The sequence below is a fragment of the Amia ocellicauda genome, chromosome 13 (genome assembly GCF_036373705.1).
Source record: "Amia ocellicauda isolate fAmiCal2 chromosome 13, fAmiCal2.hap1, whole genome shotgun sequence".
Taxonomy (NCBI): domain Eukaryota; kingdom Metazoa; phylum Chordata; class Actinopteri; order Amiiformes; family Amiidae; genus Amia; species Amia ocellicauda.
This window is the reverse complement of record NC_089862.1, coordinates 33,385,350-33,407,876: the sequence shown is the minus strand read 5'-3', so window position 1 is coordinate 33,407,876 and position 22,527 is coordinate 33,385,350. Positions and strand designations below refer to the sequence as shown.

At 41.9% G+C, this 22,527-nt stretch overlaps 1 protein-coding gene across 1 annotated transcript in view; it reads left to right on the top strand.

The window, feature by feature from the left end:
- Positions 1–11,768: 11,768 nt before the first annotated feature.
- The window catches only part of cxxc4 (CXXC finger 4), a 31,181-nt gene continuing 20,422 nt past the window's right edge, over positions 11,769–22,527 (top strand). Inside the window, exons 1-2 of the mRNA XM_066720651.1 lie at positions 11,769–12,090; positions 14,015–14,950. Coding sequence (XP_066576748.1) covers positions 14,126–14,950 — 825 coding nt within the window. The 5' untranslated portion in view covers positions 11,769–12,090; positions 14,015–14,125. The remainder of the gene's footprint in view (positions 12,091–14,014; positions 14,951–22,527) is intronic.

Genomic DNA, 22,527 nt, shown 5'->3' with positions numbered 1-22,527 from the left:
ATCATCTACATTTAGACAATGCAACAGTAAAAAGGCCTCAGTCGGATGAGCTGAATTTTCCACATATTAAACAGAGGTAATGCTCCCTGGGCGCCGATAACCATTCGAACATTAGTTCACTAGACCTCAACAGTTTCTCATCTCGGCTTAAATCAGAAATTAGAAATATACCTGCTTTTTCTGTGTGTCAGACTCATGCTTATGATTCAAAATCTTTTTTTATAATCTTTGAAATGTAATTCTGCGCCTGATGCCGTGAGATTGACGCAAGCCTCTATTGCATCAGGTATTGATTACTGCAGTGGCCTTTTCTTGGATATTCCTAAACATGTTATCTCCCGCTTACAGCTTGTTCCCAGTGCCGCAGACAGAGTTTTGACAAATACTAACAGAAGTTAACATATTAATTCTGTGCTGGCCTCCCCACGGCCGCCTCTTTTTAATTTGCAGATGGATTTTATGATGATGATGATCCTAGCATAAATAAAATGCAAAAAAACACCCCCTTACAAGCCGGTTGTGCTCAGACGTAGAGCTGGCTTGCGTTAGGGAGATGGGAAATATGACAGCAGGGCCATGGTGGTGTGGGATAAAGCTCTGGGGTTGTGGAGCAATTCGTCATTTTCAGAGAAAACTGTGGAGATGAGAAACATTTTAGGAACTACCAGGATCATATATAATTATTACAATAATGATAAGGAACCAGCTTTATTTTTATTACTGATATTGTTTGCTCAGATCCTACATGGCCGGAGTCCAGGCAGCCAGGCTACAAGACACCACCAGTCTCCTGGCCATGAACGCAGCAGAGCTTGCTGGTGATCTTACCATTCACTCACCTCCTGAACCAGACGTTTGCTCTCTGCTACCGTTGCTGCATTGGTGGTGGAGCTGATGGAGAATTTAGCACAAGCAAATTCTCTGTAGTGTCGTATATCAACCACCGTCTGTACTCGCTGATATTGCAGCTGCCGGCAAGCAGGGTGTCCTTGTGGTCCCTGTCCCAGCTGGTCTCCCTGCCCAGCAGCCCAGAAACTCAGCAGTGGACCTCCTCTCCATTGGGGGTTCCCGGTGCACCAAGTGGCTGTATACAGGGGCCTATTGGCAGCTTCGCTATAAGACTTTTCTTGTGCAGCCGTGTGAAAGGTGATGTCCCATAATCCCTTGAGAACTGTCTTAATTTCAGATAAACCTGCAACCCTTCGTTTTCTTAATTAGTTGACTTTAGTCATGGCGATATTAAACTGACCCACAGTCAGGCCCTGTCCCTCCCTGCGGTGTGAATACAGGTACTTCAGCAGATCCGCCAGGCTGCGCTGAATCATCTCTCTGTCTCCGGACGAGGGTGTTCCTTCATCGGCCTGTTCATTTGTAGATGTGTCTATGAAAATGGAATCAAGCTCTCCATTTCAGGTCCATCTGTGAAGATGTGTCCTGCTACTTCCTGGCGATGCACCATCCTATCGTACCCAGGAGGATGGATGTGTAAACTCAGTCTCCAATCTCTAAACCAGATAAGAGCAGCGGCCTTATTTATTGTGATGAATGCAATATATATAAAATAAAACAAATTGCTTTCTTCAACCATCTTGTATGTGACCCACTTTAAGAGATTCACAGAAATGACAGCACTGATGAGAACCGTGGTGCTGCAGATAATACAAACATAGGATATATGTGCAGTGATTTTTACTAAAATATATACCCATATCTTATATATCTACGTATGAGTGTGTGTATGTATAAATGTGTGTGTGTGTGTGTGTGTGTATGACGTGACACTGCAGAGAGTGGGGTAAATTCGGGCTCAGTGGAACTCGTAGGTCTTTTGGACTCAGCTACTGTCATCTGATGTCCAGTGACAGTGACAGTGACAGTGGGGGAATGGCAGAAACCATACAATGTGCCATAAACTACAGACTCAGCCATAACCAATATCCCTCTGTCCCTATGAAGATTATTTACTCTATCAGTATGACTCGCTCCACCACAAGAGGAAGTCTCAACACACGTGCAATCTAGCCACGGAAGACAGCTCTGGCGTATCATTAAAAGTTAAAAAAACAAACGCTTGGAAAACAGCACAAATTCCTTTTGAACATGAAACTATTTTTAAAATGAGGGGTCATGTTCAATGCAGTTGGCTTTTAGCACTCTCTGCAACCATTCAAAGCCATTGAGACACTTTTCAGAGAATGGCGACTATTAACGATTTTTTATTCAATTTGAATACTTATTATAGGAAGTGTTCAGTATCCATATTCATCAAGGTATTACAGATGCATTAAATGGACCAACACTAGAGATTCTTTGATGATCTATTTAGTCATTTTAAAAACAAATTCTTGTTTGTTGCAGCTGTGCAAATCTTTTGTGTAGTATTGTTAAGAAATCATGATTCTGCTGGGAGGAATGCATTAGGCACCATACTACTGAATGAAACAGACATGGCAAGTAGTAATGCTGAAAATAGTACAGTGAGAGAAAAAAGTATTTGATCCCCTGCTGATTTTGTACGTTTGCCCACTGACAAAGAAATGATCAGTCTATAATTTTAATGGTAGGTGTATTTTAACAGTGAGAGACAGAATAACAACAAAAAAATCCAGAAAAATGCATTTCAAAAAAGTTATAAATTGATTTGCATGTAAATGAGGGAAATAAGTATTTGATCCCCTATCAATCAGTGAGATTTCTGGCTCCCAGGTGTCTTTTATACAGGTAACGAGCTGAGATTAGAAGCACTCTCTTAAAGGGACTACTCCTAATCTCAGCTCATTACCTGTATACAAGACACCTGTCCACAGAAGCAATCAATCAATCAGATTCCAAACTCTCCACCATGGCCAAGACCAAAGAGCTGTCCAAGGATGTCAGGGACAAGATTGTAGACCTACACAAGGCTGGAATGGGCTGCAAGACCATCGCCAAGCAGCTTGGTGAGAAGGTGACAACAGTTGGTGCGATTATTCGCAAATGGAAGAAACACAAAATAACTGTCAGTCTCCCTCGGTCTGGGGCTCCATGAAAGATCTCACCTCGTGGAGTTTCAATGATCATGAGAACGGTGAGGAATCAGCCCAGAACTACACGGGAGGATCTTGTTAATGATCTCAAGGCAGCTGGGACCATAGTCACCAAGAAAACAATTGGTAACACACTACGCCGTGAAGGACTGAAATCCTGCAGCGCCTGCAAGGTCCCCCTGCTCAAGAAAGCACATGTACAGGCCCGTCTGAAGTTTGCCAATGAACATCTGAATGATTCAGAGGAGAACTGGGTGAAAGTGTTGTGGTCAGATGAGACCAAAATCGAGCTCTTTGGCATCAACTCAACTCGCTGTGTTTGGAGGAGGAGGAATGACCCCAAGAACACCATCCCCACCGTCAAACATGGAGGTGGAAACATTATGCTTTGGGGGTGTTTTTCTGCTAAGGGGACAGGACAACTGCACCGCATCAAAGGGACGATGGACGGGGCCATGTACCGTCAAATCTTGGGTGAGAACCTCCTTCCCTCAGCCAGGGCATTGAAAATGGGTCGTGGATGGGTATTCCAGTATGACAATGACCCAAAACACACAGCCAAGGCAATAAAGGAGTGGCTCAAGAAGAAGCACATTAAGGTCCTGGAGTGGCCTAGCCAGTCTCCAGACCTTAATCCCATAGAAAATCTGTGGAGGGAGCTGAAGGTTCGAGTTGCCAAACGTCAGCCTCGAAACCTTAATGACTTGGAGAGGATCTGCAAAGAGGAGTGGGACAAAATCCCTCCTGAGATGTGTGCAAACCTGGTGGCCAACTACAAGAAACGTCTGACCTCTGTGATTGCCAACAAGGGTTTTGCCACCAAGTACTAAGTCGAAGGGGTCAAATACTTATTTCCCTCATTAACATGCAAATCAATTTATAACTTTTTTTAAATGCGTTTTTCTGGATTTTGTTGTTGTTATTCTGTCTCTCACTGTTAAAATACACCTACCATTAAAATTATAGACTGATCATTTCTTTGTCAGTGGGCAAACTTACAAAATCAGCAGGGGATCAAATACTTTTTTCCCTCACTGTAAATGATTTAGGGAAGCTGGGACGCTCTAGTAAAAATTGTGTTTTCTTTTGGGTAAAAAAATCTCTGGAGATCTGGAGATGGTCTAATTGAGTCACCGTACAAATGTTGTACAAACAAGATATAAACTCGTAGTCCATGTGATGCACAAAAATCCACGTCATTTAATCAAGGCATGTAAAAATGATATTATTTTTCAGCACAATAGTGTTACTAGACCATGTTACAAACAAACAAACAAACAAAAAGTGATAGTTACTGTATTATATAATTCCAGGAACAGGAGAATTCTCCCCAAGCTAACGTTTAACGCATAATTTAAAAAGCCATTCCCTCAGTGAAGAATTTTCGCAATTTTTGTATCAGCACCGTGATCTTAATGAGTTTCCAGTCACGCCCATGGTGGAGTGAATACTTTGAGTGTTTAGCAACTGTAGCTGAAATTGTTTGCCAGGACTAATCACCTTGTCATTACATACAGGTTAATTTCCTCTGGGCACAGGAGGGTGACAAGGTCCTCCCAGTACGTACCGCGCTCGGACTGCTTAGCCGGCTCAGAAAGAGTGCTTTAACCACAGGCACAGACCGTCTGACTGCTGTGATGGTGGGTGGCGCTGAGGTGCATGCATTTATGAATTGGGATTACGAACTGTAAGCATCTGAATATCATGAATAATTTAAACTGCGTCTGAATGATATCATGCCTTAAATACACACAGACACTGGGGATTATTATTTCTTTACAATTCTCACAGACTGTCTTAGACACAAGTTTCTGATAGATTAAGGGTTCCCAAATGTATGTTTTATATTTTGTGCTTTCAAACTGGGGGCAAGAAACGTTGGCCAAGAAAACAACCAAAAAACAACAACCTGGCTTCTAAGCTGAAACTGGCCTCTATAATTTTATATTTAAAGAAACAAAACCTCAGCACAAGGTAGACAAAAAGATTTGGTTGTTACTCATTCTAACATCAGAATTTGTGTGGCTCTGAGGGCAGAATTAAATCCATCATGGAAATGAACCATTCTGCTGGTCTGAATTGAATCTTTCCAACACATTTTTTTAACTTAGTCCTGCCTGCAATCCCTAGTGAATCCGTGTATACCATCTGCCCTCGGTTCAGACTTAAAATCATGTCGTCATCATTCTTCACCCGTGTGTTCAGTGACAGAGAACATCCATACCTGAATACTGTGAACAATCAATTGAACTTTGATATAGTTGTGACGCCTTTATTAACGATATGGCAATAATTAACTAGTTAAATTAATAAATCCATGTTGGACTGGCTGAAGAACAGCGGGCAAAATGTGCCAGGTTTGTTCTTCTCCTCTCTCACCTTTTCTCATATGGGACAAGACAGGTGGGACATCCTGGCGCTGTATTTCAGTCACATATGAACACCTGGGTAGCAATGAAAGGTGTTCAGAACTTCATCACATCTAAAACACCAGTCCACGTAAAAGCAGTAGTGAGGCAAATCTGATAGAATGATAGATGGTTTGGTGTTATTTTATTCTTAGAAACTCCCACAACATTCTCGTTTTCCAAGGTTAGTCGTGTCTTGCAACCCTCGCCCAAATCAGCAAAAAGGAAAATGTTAAAAAAAAAATGAATGCCAGGAAAAGATAAAATATTCAACAAATGTAAAATTGTGTATGCACAGTCATTCAATAACATGCGTGTGCAAAGGGTATAATGTTGCAGTTCACACATGTAACATATGTACGTAACAATACAGACCAATTACAGACCAATCAGTCTCACCTGCATTTCAAAAAATGATTAGACAGAAAATAGAGGAGCAACTTAATGAAAACCATATTCTTGGAGATAGTCAACATGGATTTAGACGAGGCAGATCATGTCTTACTAATCTATTCGAGTTTTTTGAACATACAACTGCAGCTGTAGATCATGTGAAAGCATATGATATGATATACTTAGATTTTCAGAAAGCTTTTGATAAGGTTCCACACCAAAGACTGATCCTCAAATTGGAAGCTGTAGGCATTCAGGGTAATGTAAGTAGATGGATTATGAACTGGTTGATGTCTAGGAAACAGAGGGTGTCGATTAGAGGAGTCAATTCTAACTGGAGTGAGGTTGTTAGTGGAGTTCCACAGGGATCAGTACTAGGGCCTGTGCTTTTTCTAATCTATATTAATGATCTGGACTCTGGGATACTTAGCAAACTTGTAAAATGTGCAGAAGATATTAAAATAGGTGGCTCAGCAGATACAATCTTGGCAGCACAGGCTATTCAAAGGGACTTAGATAATATTCAGTTGTGGGCCGACACCTGGCAGATGAAAATCAATGTGGACAAGTGCAAGGTATTACATGCAGGTAACAAACATGTCCACTATAATTACACTATGGGAGGAATAGAACTGGATGAAGTAACACATGAGAAAGACCTAGGAGTCTATGTGGACTATGTGGACTCTATTTCTCCATCCAAACAATGTGGGGAAGCAATAAAAAAGGCAAACACAATGCTCAGGTATATTGTCAAAAGTGTAGAATTGAGAACAAGGGCAGTGATGTTCAGACTGTACAATGCACTAGTTAGAGCTCATCTGGATACTGTGGACAGTTCTGGGCTCCACACTTCAAGAAAGATATCGCTGCTCTTGAGGCAGTTCAGAGTAGAGCAACCAGACTTATTCCAGGTCTGAAGGGAAAGTCCTACTGAGAGACTGAGGACCTGAACCTTTTCACCCTGGAACAGAGGAGACTACGTGGGGACTTGACTCAAGTCTTCAAAATCATGAAAGGCATCGACCACATCAAACCAGAGGAGCTTTTCCAGATCAGCAGGGACACACGCACCCGGGGACACAAATGGAAATTGGGCTTCAAGGCATTCAAGACAGAAAACAGGAGACACTTCTTCACACAGAGAGGCATCACAATCTGAACAAACTCCCCAGCGATGTGGCTGAAGAGACAATTTGGGAACATTCAAAAACAGACTGGATAGGATCCTTGTTATTAATGGACACCAAACGAGCACGATGGGGCGAATGGTCTCTTCTCGATTGGACACTTTCTTGTGTTCTTATGTTCTAATAACCACCGTCTTTCGTTTCCACTGCCAGCACAATTATGTAGTGAAATGTCACTTACACTGTATAGAAAATCATATCTTACAAACCCCTATAATATCCATATAAAATAAAACTTTCCCTATAATCACTTAATTTACAAATGATTCAAACTTAGCTGCTTCCATTGAACTAATGTATATAATGGATGCAGTAGCAATACCTTTACATAACACTTCACTGGGCTCTATATCAATTTCCTTGTATTAACATTTTATCAGATTAGTATTACATGAAATCTGGAAATGCACAGCTTTTGCGAGCACGGGTAATACTGGCTAGTTTAATCTGAGTTGGGCGAAGAGATTTATCACAAACAGATTATTCTGCAACCACCTGAACCAAGGCCGTTTTTAGCCGTTTTTTGTTTGTTTTGTTTTGTTTTCTTGCTCTAGGTTTACCTTTTGGGTTTGAAGACTATTTACGATTGGCACATTAGATTAAGTGAATTCAAAGGGCTTTAAACTCATGCCTCAGTGCTCTGTTTGTGAGAAATGTACAGTGCTGTTTTTTAGTGGGTAATTAAACATTGCCGTTTGTGCAGAAATGTCCGTGTTGTGTTGCTTGATACCCCGGACACTCATGCAAGATTCACAGGGATACCAAAATGTATAGAGCATTCAATGCACAACAGTATAATTTCTGTTGCATAATGTCACTTTACGATCTGACGTGTTCTCTTCCGATAAACGCTTAGGTTTTATAACATCCTTCAGGCTGCTGTTCCATCTCGCTCACAGTGACTTCTCCAGCTCCGAACAGCATGTTTGGGATCATTAAAAGTCAAGAACGCATTTGAACATTAGCGCTCATTCTGTTTGGAAATGATATGGTGTTAGCGAGGAGGAAATTTAATTACACTGGGTCTATATATTCTAATTACCTCATGATGACAAAAAGGGCTAAATGTATCGTGGCAAGACTTTTCACCAAAGTGCAGAATGCATCACTTTGCTGTCAGAAGCCAAGCGGTCCGAGAAAGCAGCGATACATTACGGTTGAAAGGAACCAGGCTGGGTAGAGAATATGACTTTTTAAATTGATTAGTGAAGACACACATGCGGGATCATTTGTTATAACACTATGCCTCTTTGCATCGGAGAGGAGGGTGCGTCTGTGTTACTTATGGGCTGAAGAACGTTGTGCCAGGTTGATTTGATTTTTGTTTGTTTGTTTTAAGAGAGGGAGCTGGGAAGCATGGAAAACACCAGCTGCAACAGTTAGAGGTATCCATCGGCTAGGCCCCGTCGAACACTGCGCGAGTAATCAACGGTTTCTGTGAAGAACCGAAATAAATGTGTAAAATGGTCGCCGTAGATCCACTCTGTTCATGTTAATTTCCTGTGCAAGTTAATCCCCCTGTTATTAATACCGAGAATGAGAATCCTGGTCCAGGCAGACTCCCCCAAGGGAATACTTTCTGTTACCCACTGTAATAACAAGAGGAATCATCTCTGCGTCTTCACAGGCCTTCCCACCAATTTTCAATTTAAGATATAATATGTAAATGTATTAAATAGGAGTCTTTACTAAAGCTGGACACCCACAGCACTTCAGACAACAGTGTGTTCACTTCTCTTGCTACCTGCGTGGCCATCTGATGCTTTCTGCATCAAAGCCTGTCTTAGATTGTTAACTTGTAAATTAAAACAAACAGATATCATCCAAATATTTGAACATCCATAAAGCGCTCCCGAACACAGACAGGTTAAAGAAAACGCTCTGGTCTTAAACAGAGGAGGTGACGAAGGGAAGTATCTGAAATCTGAAATGGTGATGACGGAGTCGACTCGAATGACTGCTTCGGGTTCAGGAATCAGACACTCGATCCCAGGACGCACCGGGGCATTGAGAGGGTGCGCTGAAGGACTGGAGCGATGCCTAGAGGAGACTTCGACACACAGAGCCAAACCCTTAAAGCAACATCTGATCATGTCGTAGGATCAACCTGCAACCAGGGGGAAGGGCTTTACTGAACCTTTCTTATGTTTTTATTTATATATTTTGATATACTGTGCATATATATATACTCTCTCTCTCTCTCTCTCTATATATATATATATATACAGATAGAAAGATAAACTTGTTGATTACATAATTTTTCTGTCTGTAACTTTTCTAACTTTGACAAAAATGCTATTCCTATGCTATAACCTAGTGCGTCACATTTAGTAATTGAAATGAAACATGGTTAATAAAATAAACATTTTAAATAATCGTGGAGGGTGAAAGAAAAGGTTTCAACTACAAAGGAACTGGGAAAGCTGGAAGAGAGGGGTCTGACGATCTCAGATTGGGGGACACATACACCTCCCCACACGCTGTCTGGTTGCACATTCCTGGGGGATCTTCTTTCCATGGACTAAAAGCTGTCTGTACTTACATCCAGCACAGTGATTATTAATTACTCGCTCACTTAAAACCTGGAGAAAGGGGGATAAAATGGGATACAACCGAAGGCACACAGCCAGGAACAAAGGCAATCAAGCAGGGCCAATTCTGGGCAGCCGTTCTGATGCATACTCATGCGCTGCACCGACGCGGCTAAGACCACCAGAGCAGATTTCCCGAGAGAGACGGGCGGTCATAAGATAAAATGATTTTCAGTCACCGCGGCTGAGATAGATTCCACCGTGTACAGGTATACGGCCTGATACTGCTGGCAGAGCATTCATCTGTGGGACTTTACAGCCGAACTGATACCAGCAAAATCAGAACCGAGAATCCAATCAGCGTCTGTTTGAAAGAGCAATAATTACACATGCACATACATATTCAAAAACCGATGATTAAGTTTTAATATCCAAATTTGGATCATTAACGGGAAAAAGACATTTATTTTCCTTAATGTGGCACAAAGATATCAACCCAGAGACGGGCCGGGCGGGATTGCATTCAACGAAAACAAAAGTCATTTTTCATGTATGATTTTTTTGTATTATTCTTTTTCGTGCTGGCTCTCCGTTTTGGCCTGGCGATACATTTCCACAGACGTACCGAGCCTTTCACCGGCATGAACTATGACAGAGCACATGCATGTGGACAAGCGCAGGCCTCCTTTGTGCGAAAAGCAATCCATTTCATCGGCAGGGCAGGAAGGATGAAAACAGGAGAGGTTTTGCCGATCGTGAATCACTCTGGGCCTGTCTTGTGTCTCCTTAATAACACCTGCAAATTGGCAGACTTGCATTATTGTATTTATTAGCAGATGGCCTCAGCCACAGCAACACCTCCAGCCACCTCTGGCCATGGCGTATGCAGACGCACCCAGTCGAGGTGACGCTTTCACGTGCAAATGACACCCTAAAGGTTAGACAATGAGCTTAATTTACAGAAATACATATGGCGGAAACTTCATATAAAGGATCGTCTGTGCTATCAAGATTGAAAACAAGACACAGGACTTTGCTGACGACTCTCATCGGCTATTGGCGAAGACTGAATGCTCTGTTGACAAATGCGCCTCCATGTCGGGGCAGCGGACTGTGCGGTCAAATTAAACTTAAAAGTCATCCGCAGGATTCATCAAAGTAAAAGTGTAAAGCATTACTTGATTGGTTGCTCAGGCAAGATCGCGCTGCAGCGGTGAAACACGATGAACGTCCTGTTGATCAAGTATCTCCTTTTACACAACAGGACTGAACTAATTTCACCCTGTTTGGCAAGGGCCACAGCAGCTGATATCCTGATTTTATTTGGTTGGCCTATTTTACAACCAATACAATGCTGCAAACCAGCCGGTGAAGTCTTGAGGGTTCAGTTACCAAACCAATTGAAATGGGCTTGTATGGAAGTTTTTAATTGAGCATCAGATGCTGACACAGTTAGTGTGGTTACTGTAAGGCAAACCAAAGACAAATGTGTTATTAAATGAATGAAGAGTCACAAAGTCTATCTGTCTATCTAACAGTGACGTCTCTTGTTGAATTGTCTGTAGTATGGGGGGTTGTTTTATTTTTACTGTTTTGTTTTAAAGGGTTTGTTAATTGTTTTTTTTATCTGTTAAATAAAGTTCATTTTAAAACCAAATCTATTGATTTGTCTAATTATCTATCTGTTTATTGAGGTCTGTCTATTTGAGGGCATGCATTTTGATTTAAAAAAAAAAATCATAATTAAAACAACATCCATTCATCTCCAAAGCTTGAGCACCCAGGTCTCTTTGGTTATGGATGTCAAGCTCTTGGGAAAAAAAAATCACCATAAAAAATAAAACCCTGGCAGGAACGTTTTATCTTAATCACCGGCGCCTCAATTAGAATTAATTTGACAAGTTTTTTTTTTTTTTTTTTTTAACGGAGCACCAAATGCTTATTAGGAGACAAATCGTGAAAATGACCTGCCTCTCCAAACGCCTCGTCATGTGTCCGAAAAAAACCGAGAGAAAGAGAGAGAAAGAGGGGGAGAGAGAGAGAGAGAGAGAGAGAGAGAGAGAGAGAGAGGTTAAGACGCAGCTTCCCACAGCTCCTTCCCCACAGAGAGCCCTGCGCCCCCCCCGCCCGGGCGCTCCTCATGTTTCTATAGTAATTTCCAGCCAATGATCAGGAGGTGTCCGCATCCCAGCTCCCTCACCTCAGCACCAATCAGCCACACACAGCGACAGGAGCCGCCGAGCGAGCCGCCGCACAGCACCCCCGGACCCGCAGGAGAGACACCTCACCTCCCGCGCCGCCCGAGCATCTCCCCCGCCAGCCCCGCTGCTCTCCTCTCCTCTTTGCACTTTTCCCCGCAGACACACAAGTGCACAAACAGGGGGCTTTTGTTGTTTTGCACGCTCACGGTGTATCTCCACATCTCCCCCCCCATCCCTCTCTCTCCCTCTCTCTCTCTCTCTCTCTCTCTCGCCGTGCAGTGATGTGCTGCTCTATATTGGCAGACTGGTAGCGTCTGGAAGCTCTTCTCATCAGGAACCTGGTAGGTGATGCTCTTACAATTTTCGACCCCCCCCCTCTTCCCTATCCCTCCTCCTGCAACAATCACATTTGCATGCATTGTGTAACGAGGCGATTGTTTCCGTGGCTTGTGCAACGGGTGCCAAGCTGGCGGATGCGTTTTGTGGGTTTCATGGCACCGTCCAGCCCTTTCCTGCTCTCTCCGTGCCTGACCTTTGATCTGCGTGTCTCCAGCAGACCAGACACAGAGCAATTAATGCCATTAAGGGGCCGCGGCGCTGGGATCCGTCATTGGATGCACTTTTTTTCCCTCCTCCCTCCACTAAGTGTTGAGTATTTCTGTTTCACTAAACTTTGTTTACAGGTTGAAAATCAATAGCTGTGACTTGATTGCCTTTGGCTGCTCTTTTGCCCCAGGGATGGATTGATTAAGTAATAATGAGGGTGGTTATTTATGTTTTTTCTGCAGTTGGCTTTGAGGTCTTGCTTGTCATTGTTTTACTGTAACAATGTACAGGTTTTATATATTTGAGATATGTGTGCGTTCTTTAATGGAAACAAGAGAAAAGGAGCAATGGGATATTTTACCCTGCTCTCTCTTATTCTCTCTCTATATATATGTATATTTACAAATGTAGCTATTCATATGTATATTTCATGGATTAAAGTAGGGCCTCACACAAATTTCATTTACATGAACTAATACAAAGTAGGTGTCATAAAGCTGTGGGATATTATATGCATGTGTGTGTGTGTGTGTGTGTGGTATTTTACTGCCTGAAAAAACATCAACACCAACCCAAAAATACATTGCAAGTTCAGACAGGTAACGACAAAGTTGTGTGGCGAATCCTCCCTCTAAAAGGCTAAATTGCATTGTAACTTTTGCATGTGGCAGGGGAAGCATGGCAGAAAAGGCCGTGCTAAAGCCCCCTCGCTTATGATTCCCGTGATCATGATTGCTGTTCACTTCCCAGCCGGGCGCTGCATGCTATGCTGAAATTATTTGCGATGCTGTAGTGTTCCTGAGATGTATCGGGTTTGGCAATTAAAAACAAAAAGGCCAGGAAAGGTAATGCAAGCAGTAGATGTGTCTAATGGGCTTTTATCTCTGGAAACAAAATCCAGACTGACTTGAGAGGAAATGGAGTCCCCCCAGGCAGCTGACACTGCCGTTGTCAGGTCTATGGCTCGGCTGGGTTAAAATTCACCCGTGGCTATCTGACTGTCGTGGACGAAATGTAATAGAGATGGGAATGAATGCATGCCAGGTGCACTTAAAAGGTTGGGCTGAGGTGCATTTACATTGAGTGGAATTACTGATGTCATTAAGGACACAGCGTTGGTTGAGACGATCATCTGTCATATTAAAGGAAGCAAGATGTTTGAAATCATAATAATAATCATCATTTTAATGCAGACATCATGAGTGAAAATGTCTTTATTTTGTATGAATGCACAGTATTTACATGTATGTGTGTATTGATATAGATAGATAGATTTATCAGCGCACATTTTCCGAAATTAAACCGCAATTGAATATTGGGGATGGCAATGAAATGCTCAGATAGAGATTGTGTGGTTGTGATCTTGTGTGTGTCTGTAAAACTCCCAGCTGTCCTGGGAAGAGAGAGAGGAAATCGCTCCCCAGTCCCTCCGTTTCTGACACAGGAACGACAGTGTCTTTCTCTCCAAGCGTGCTAATGTTTGTTTCCTATTATAATGATATGTTCGTATGTCACAGCTATCATATAATTGTCACCAGACAAGGATCAGCATTGAGAATCTGAAATACGTTTCATTAAAAACCTAGTCAGAGAAATAAATGAAATGTCAACAGATGCCTCAAATTCCATGCTGTTATCCTGCCAAGTAACTTTGTGGGGAAATTGATTACAAATAGGCTGTTTTCTAGTTGTATCAGTAATTGGTGTTTCTTGTTTTAGTACAGAGGAAGATACATGAAGATGGCAAAGTGTTGTTTGTAACCAGCTTCAACTTGACACAGGTGAATACAACCATAGACTTTCTTACTCCGCCACCCCATCATTACGGCCATGTCGAATATAAACAATGCTCTTTGTGTCGAGAATGGACAGAGCGCTGAGCCGTCTATATTACAAAAGGATAATCTTCAGGAAAGTGGATTAAATCCCGTTTTGGATTATAATGCAGAAATGGAAAGGTACAGGTCTTTTGCAAACTTTTATAAAACGAATGGGGCATTTCCACAGACTGCGAAGATTGCTCGTATAACGACGCCAATTTTTCCCAGTGCCAGAATTGGTGTGTCCCCTTGGAACTGTGATAACGCGATGCTCTGGGGAAGGAAATCAGCAGCAATAAACTCTAATAGGACCAGCATGCATAGAAATGACTCCCAGAGGCCGGGGAAGCCTGGCGTGCCGCCAGAGACGTTGCAAATGGCAAATAATAATTTCCTCACTACCTTATCCCCTGAACACTGCAGACCTTTAGCAGGAGAATGCATGAACAAGCTGAAATGCGGCGCTGCTGAAGCAGAGATAATGAATCTCCCAGAACGCGTTGGAACTTTTTCCGCTATTCCGGCTTTAGGGGGCATCTCATTACCTCCCGGGGTCATCGTCATGACAGCCCTTCACTCCCCCGCAGCCTCAGCAGCCGTTACAGACAGTGCGTTTCAAATTGCCAATCTGGCAGACTGCCCACAGAATAATTCCTCGGCATCCAGTGGAAACCCTGCAAAGAAGAAAAGGAAAAGGTGTGGGGTCTGTGCTCCCTGCAGGAGGCTAATCAACTGCGGGGTTTGCAGCAGTTGTCGGAATCGCAAAACCGGCCACCAGATCTGCAAATTTAGGAAATGCGAGGAGCTGAAGAAGAAGCCGGGCACGTCGCTGGAGGTGAGGCGCGCTCTCTCTTTATTATTATCTCTGCACTCCAAAGCATTAACCTTTTCACTTAGTCACGTTTAAGCCCTTGAAAATTGTTTCCATGCCCACCCATGCCTGAACATCCTCAGCTTCTCAAATCTGCCTACCCGCCTAGCCTAATTGGCAGTAATTAGGGGTGTTTGCGCGGAGCACAAGCAGAGCTTGGCTCAGACACCCCTAATTGCTGCCAGTCAGGCTGGGCTGGAACACATCCGAACAACCCCAGGCTTGGCTCGGCTCCAAGCTGAGCTGGGAAATGGTTTTCAGCAGTGAGCAATGCCTCTCTACACTTGGTCATTTTAACCAATTATGTAAACTCTCTCTGGATGTCAAATCAATACCCCACAACAAGTCCCGACCACCACAAGACACACAGGCTCGATCAGGGCCGGTGCAGCGCTTTCCAAATGCCTCAATTTACAAGCAACATCTAATGCACTTCCTGTCTATAATTTGAATTTAATTGATCAACATTAAGCTTGAGGTGGATGTGGTGCTTCATCAGCGCAGCCCAGATGATCTGATCAACTGGGCCAGATATGAGAGTGTGTGTCTTACAGGCCTCTCTCGTTACATTGAAACAACTTTGTGTCTTTCTTACCATGTAGCATCGCACATTTTGTAAGCAAAACAATATAGACATGCTTATTATATCTCTAGTACAGTTTTTCACAGCAATATATATATATTGACTGATTTCAGCAGGACTGATTCTGACCACTGTGCATTTAAGTTTATGTTCTGTTGGGGATATGAGTCCTGAGGACACATTCTATGGCATTAAAAGCTGGAATATCCTCCCTTCTGATTGGCTAAAGGACTCAACATGACTCTGCTAATTATCCAGTATCAAAACTTCCTGTGAGCTTGGTTTTGGGTTCCATAACATTCTGTCATTGATATGCTGGTTTGAAAAACATGAAAACGGACAATATGACAATATGCCAGAAACCGATCTAAGGTTCAAGTCATGATTTTAAACAGACGTTTTATTTGCTGAAATCTGAGTTTGCTTGGAAGCACAAAACAAACTCCTTATTGTCATCCTGGTGTATATATATATATATATATATATAAATATACACACACAAAAAGGAAATGTGGAAACACTGAAAACTGGATACTACTTTCACAAAACTGAAGAAGAACTATACAGGTTTGTTTGATTTCCGCTGGATTAGACTGGATTCAGTAGAACTGATAAACATATGGTTAGCACGAATAAACGAATACAAAACACAATGTTTACCTTTTCCTACTTTTACAGTGGTGTCTTTGATTCCTCCGTTTCAGAGAGAGCGTTATCAGATCTGCTCGCTAGTTAGTGCAACTAAGTGGACTGTTATCAAGGTCTTTTCTTTTGAAATTATTTTTTTCATTTTTGATCACAATTCCCAGGGGATTTCCTGAGGTTAATATTGGCAGTGGGATTAAATGCATTTTTAAAACTCACATGGAAAGTACATATCTCACTCTCCTTTCTTGAGCTGTATCAAAGGACAATTGTTCCTATTTTTCCACAAAACTAATTTTCTGGCATATGCACTACTAAATATCAGATAGAAGTCGGCAATACGCTTATTTCTTTATTTTAAATGCAGAAATAATAACAACAGGCTCCGTAAATGACAACTCTCTATTTTTTATTAACCTCTCACTTTTTCCTTATTTTATTTGGAGAAGTGTGTTGTAAGAGCCTGTTAGCTGAGAGTATATGGAGGCAAATGAACCCAAAAGCCCACAGTTGGCGTTTCTGAAGATGTAAATCATAGAGAGAGAGATTTCTACAATTATCGGGTAAAGAAGGAATGAAACTGTATTGGAAGAGATCAAAGACAAACAGAAAATCTAACAATCTACATTTTATTGTAGACCTTCAACACATTTGCATTTACAATCTGGTAAACAAATTCTCGCGTTCCACAATCTTGTTTTTGTATTTGCTGAGAAGATACGCTGGGCTCTAGCATAGGGGACATGTAATAACCTTTCATAAGTGTGTAGATATTTATTTATAATTTTTTTGTTTGAATATACAAGGCCCTCTCCACTAAAACTCTAATCAGTGGCTTTGTACAGGTACTGAATATGGTTTGTGTCCGTTCTAAGGGGCTTTCATGGGTCTGGTGGAGATGGTTTAATCTGAGAAGGACTATAGGAAATAACTCTGTAATAATTCTGTAAAGTGGCCACGAGACCTTTAATATTATATTAGAGGAGGTCTTTGGTGTGTTTCTAATAGATTAGGGCAGCTCTTTAGTACAAAACCGTAGTTTTCTTTTCTTGGTTATCATGGAATATCCCAACACGCTCAGCAGGAGTGAGCTTTATTGGTGCACCGTGCTTTTGGATTTAGATTTCCGATACATACATAGGTGAAAATTACATTAAAATTATATTCTTCATATGTTCCTGGAAAAGAAGAATACTGCAAAGAAATGAGTTTAACATAAAAGTACTCCCACTAGTAATGATGTGCTGAAAAGTTGGCAACAGCCTTATTGGATTTCAAGTGTTTTTGCCAGAGGGCCTGGTTGGAAGTTCATTAGAGGTTTCCCCCATAAACATCTTTTAAATGGTGTTTGAACCAGGTGTTCAGGAAGACAATACTTAGCCTGCGCACCCACAGTGTTGTTAGTGGGCTGAGATCGTACATTCCTTTTGTGCGAGGTCAAATTACTGAAAACAAAGCCAACCTTCCCTTCCACAACATCATCTCTGACTGCCGTCATTAACAATAAAACCCTATCATTTATCCGGCAGATCTCACACCCTGCAGTTCACAATTTTTTATTTTGCCGTAATTTGCGAATTACCGCCAATATACAATTAAGACACAACTGATAAAGGAGTACCAAAGTCTAGTGTTTAGTAATAATGCAAAAGCTAAAGATAACCCTTATAGCTATACATTTTTATGTGTGTTGTTGCTCGTTAGAAATGAAAATGTTAACACTCTTCTGCAAAATATTTAGTGACTTATTTCAATGTCACTTACTCTTAGTACGAAAGGCTACCACAATGTGTTTACAGTCTTATACAAAAGGCATTCTGGAAGTCAGAAAAACCTGACACACAAGTTTGTCATGTCCTTTAGAGGCGCTAGGAAGCATCACCACATTTTCTGGTGTACTAAAGAAAAGGGAACAGTGAAAATGAGCAAGCCTGGATCCCAGATTGGCATATAGGTTGAGGAAAGGACTCCCAGGTGACTTGCCTTCAGTCCCATTAGAATTGCCAGCCAGCACACTCGTACGCACACACAAACACACGCACGAACACACACACACACACACACACACACACACACACACACACACACACACACACACAGCGTGCCTTGGAAGAAGTGATAAGCCACTGGCAGGCAGTCAGATTTGGCTGTCACTGTTTCCACATGGGAATCACCCTGAACTAATTATATCGTAAGCAGTAGTGGGAAATGCAAATCAAAATTTTATTCACACCCCTGAAATCGGAGAGCCAATTTAATCTAATACCCCCTTTAATTTAGCTTGCTAATGCAAACCCCCCGAGGATTGTCCAGTGATGCTCGTGTGGCTCAGCTGTCTGTGGCAGAAACAGCAGTGGTGTGGCGGGGATCGTGTCCCCACCTTAGTGATTCGGCGACTTGTTCCAACGTCTCATAAGGTGTCTCAGTTTGTCTGGGGGAAGTACTGTTTCTGTCTTCTGAACACCTGTACGGCCAGACCTTCACAGACCGAGCTCCACGCTGGAGTAAGTAACCATGGTGGTGTCATGACAAAGACAATACTGTGTGAAGCAGGACAGGTGGCAGTTTTGTGTATTTGTGACTAAGTGCTAAGGTCTCAAGACTTTGTAAGATGTGAAAGGATTGCAGCGGTTACAGGATTTCTTTATGTTCAGAGCTCACATTAGTTGGGCTTTTAAATGAGGCTCTTAATGCATGGAAGTTAAAAACAAAAAGGATTTTTTAACAAACCTCCTTGTCTATTTTCAAATAGTGTACTATTTTCGATGATAAAGTGATATGTGTTTGAGATTTTTGCAATCGAAAGATAATACATGATTTGATACCATTGGGGCACAACGGCAAAAGTCTTCGTGATCGGTTAAATCGCGTGATGCTGTCGATCGCTGCACTGGCTTTTACCGTGCCGCTCACTATGTGTATTGCATCTCTAGCGTTACTGTAAATACAGATACGTGGAGCGACGCAGAGTCCTAATCAGGATTGATTGCAACAATTGTCAGTTGGGGGAAACCGTGTGTTTTAACAAAATAATCATGATGTCATTTACTATCATCACTAGCATGTCTGTGGCATTCGCATCGCATTTTTGTCTCATTTAATTCATTATCCAGTGACATATATTTTCTTTCTTCAATTCATCTTTTTGTATTTTAATATTAGTTTTTGTAGAACAAGTGAGTGCTGAGTATTTTAATATACATACTTTTTTGTGGGGAGTTAATGAGGTTCACATGTACGTGTTCTCGGTCCGATTGGGTGGGGACTGAAGTGTGTGCCCCCTCAAGACTGGTGCATCGGAGCGGACGGTATTCAATACGTCATCGCGAAGCTCGCTAAAGGCAGGATGTGAGGTATAACGTGGCCAGGTGTGCGCTGCCTGCAGATAAACTGTCAAAGAAAATACCAGACAGGTACTATGTATAGGTTAACAAAAGCCAGTTTCTAATAAATACTAGAAGCAGAATTATATATGTACAAAAATGATTTTTATTATTACAGACTTACTGTGATAATCAGCAAAACTGTTTTGCGGCTTTGAGGTAAATATTTTCCACCAGCACGACCAGATTGCACCCATTTTCAGTTTCACACACAGCTTTTGGCAGCATCAGGTTGTGTTGGAACAATTCCAGCGTGAATCCAAACCAACGGAGCGCTTTTGGGTGAACTGTGGCCTCGGTTTCCCTCCGGGTCCAGCCTTCAGTTACTCGTAGTTTTTATAGTGTGAAACCAAATCGCAACATGTTTGTTTGTTTTCAAATTAACTCTGGAGTGAATCTGAGTGTGAAAAGGCCTTAAAATGTGTTATTATTTATTCATTTAGTTTGGCAGGATTTAAACTTGCAGTAAATAATCACAGCATTCTAATTATTCATAGTAATTTAGCGTCTTAAAAATCAGTGGCTTCTCAAGGTACTTTAATTTAGCTATGGGATATTCCGTGGTGCAATATGATTTTTTTGCATTTACGAAAACACTTATTCTGCATCATTATTCTGTGGGAAAAGTGTACATGTTAGAAAGAGGATGTTTACCCTTGTGAACCTATAAAGAGATTATGAGGTAAAACCTTTTCCAGGAACAGAAATGCTTTTTAAACAGAAACATATCCTTTAGAGTCTTAAACTTTTAAAGTACATTATTTGATTAGTATTCATTGTGTAATAATCCAGCACTAAAATGGGATAACATTTTACGTAGCTTTCCAAGGACTCCAAGAACTGAGGACAAGGCAGCCGCTTTGATGGTCGCACTTTGATGAGATGTGACCAGGTGAGAAGCATTTAAATGTGCAAAATAAAATGAATGAATGTAAACAAATAATCAAACCATCTCCTCATTAACAGGTGCTGTTAATGCACCACTGCAACATGCAGTCAGCAGAAAGAGACAAAGATTAAGGTCAAGACCGAATCGCAACTTTGACCGTCCCGCAAATCAAAAACTACAAACCTGTATCCCGTCCCATTTTAATTTATTGTCAGAAGCCTCTTTCTACTACTGGTAAATCAGAATGAGAGAGGGTACATTTCACGGGCAGGTCAAAGTCTTGATTTGGTCCCTAAGAAAGGTGATCAAAATTGGCTTCTTTGACGTCTTGAAAAGCATAAACGGCTGAATGGCAACAAGACCATTTAAAAAAATAACCGTTCAAAATAAACGCACCAGAAACGACGACTCGGAGAACAAATAGGAGCCGCTCCCTAACGCGAGCCAAATAAATGACACGGGCTGGATCTAATTTGTTCTAGGTGTGCTCAGAATAGATAAGAGTGATTTGGTGGCCTTCCCTCCCCTCCCCCAACCTTTGCTTCCCCAGAGATAATGGGAAGAGCTCGTAGCCAATCTCCGCACGGCCAGGGGGGGGGAGGCTGGAGAAAGCCCAAGGGACAGGCAAGCCTTTAGATCTGCAGATCTCTAAGTTCCTGGATTTATTCCGGCATTTAAAACTGCAGATTAATTTGACTGTGGCGGGGGAAAAAAAAGACCCCACCTCACAATGTGGATCAACCTAAAGGGCAACCTTAAGCTCCTGTCAAGACAATGGGATTTCGCCATCCGAGCCGCACGCGGACCGCTTAATTATACACGTCTCCCAGCGAGCCACCCTAGGCTACTCGGAGGAGCAGGTCCTGCTTGTCGTGCGCGGTGGATTTCCTGTCAGCTTCCATTTGCACAGCCCCGTCTTATTCCCCGGCCTCCCCGGCACAACAGGGCTGTTAAAGAATTTATTATTTTGCTGCTACCAGCAATTAAAAGCCAGGCTTAATGCGCGGCAGCCGGGCCACGGCCTCACACGGCGCGGGCGCTCGCCTCTTGGCCCCTCGTTTGATTTAACATCCTCGAGTTCACCGGAGAGAGAGGGACTCATTGTTATCGGCTTCTAATATTATGGAGGGGAGCGAGACGGGGAGACACACAGGAGGTGGACTTGCGTGAAAGTGCAGGTGCACGGGGTGTTAATGTGGTACCCTTTAAATTTTAAACAGATAACCATCAATTATTAAGCGTGGCTGTGGCTGGTGAGTTAAAAGGTATCTCTTCATTATCGAGAAGCTTCAAACAAAACAAAAAACAGGCTTAATAAGTGACATTGTGTGGAATTACTGCTGTGTTTTTTTAAAGGAAATGCAGATGCAAATCTATACAAATATATATATATATATATCTTTCTCCCCCAAGTGTTTTAAACTTGTTTTCAATAACAATGATATAGAAATTAATTTGATTTCAGAACAAACAATTGGAGTCATATTTGTTTTCATTCCAGCTGCTATTTTCGCCCTTTTACATCACACTTGATACCAGGAGATCTTTTTAAATTCTTGATGGGAAACCCTGAGGTTATGCGATTGCACAAAGGAGTGAAGGTGGAAATCTCTGCCCTGGGGCGCAGATCGTGATTCACAAAGTGCGACGCCAATGCGCTATCGGAAGCTTTTCTCTTTGCTTCTCAGAAACGCCAGTAAAAGCAATTTGAAGTAACAGAAAATGAAGCTTTATTCAAGTTTAAAATTAAAAATATTTTCAGATTTTTTTTATAGTTTTTCCTCATTGGTTGGGTAAGGTCTTAAGGATTAGACCTGTTGGATAGAAAATGGTGTTTTGTGAAAAATAAAGCAGAAAAAGTCCAGTTCGTTTACAGATTATGACGTTATATTTAATATATTTACAGTTCTTTCCTTTTTATGTATATATATTGTCACTTTTGTGAAGTCACAAAGCCATGTTGCACATGGAAGCCATCTGTCAATCAACATGGCATTGAAAAACAAGTATGGGGCTCACAAACTCAGGGGAACATATTTCC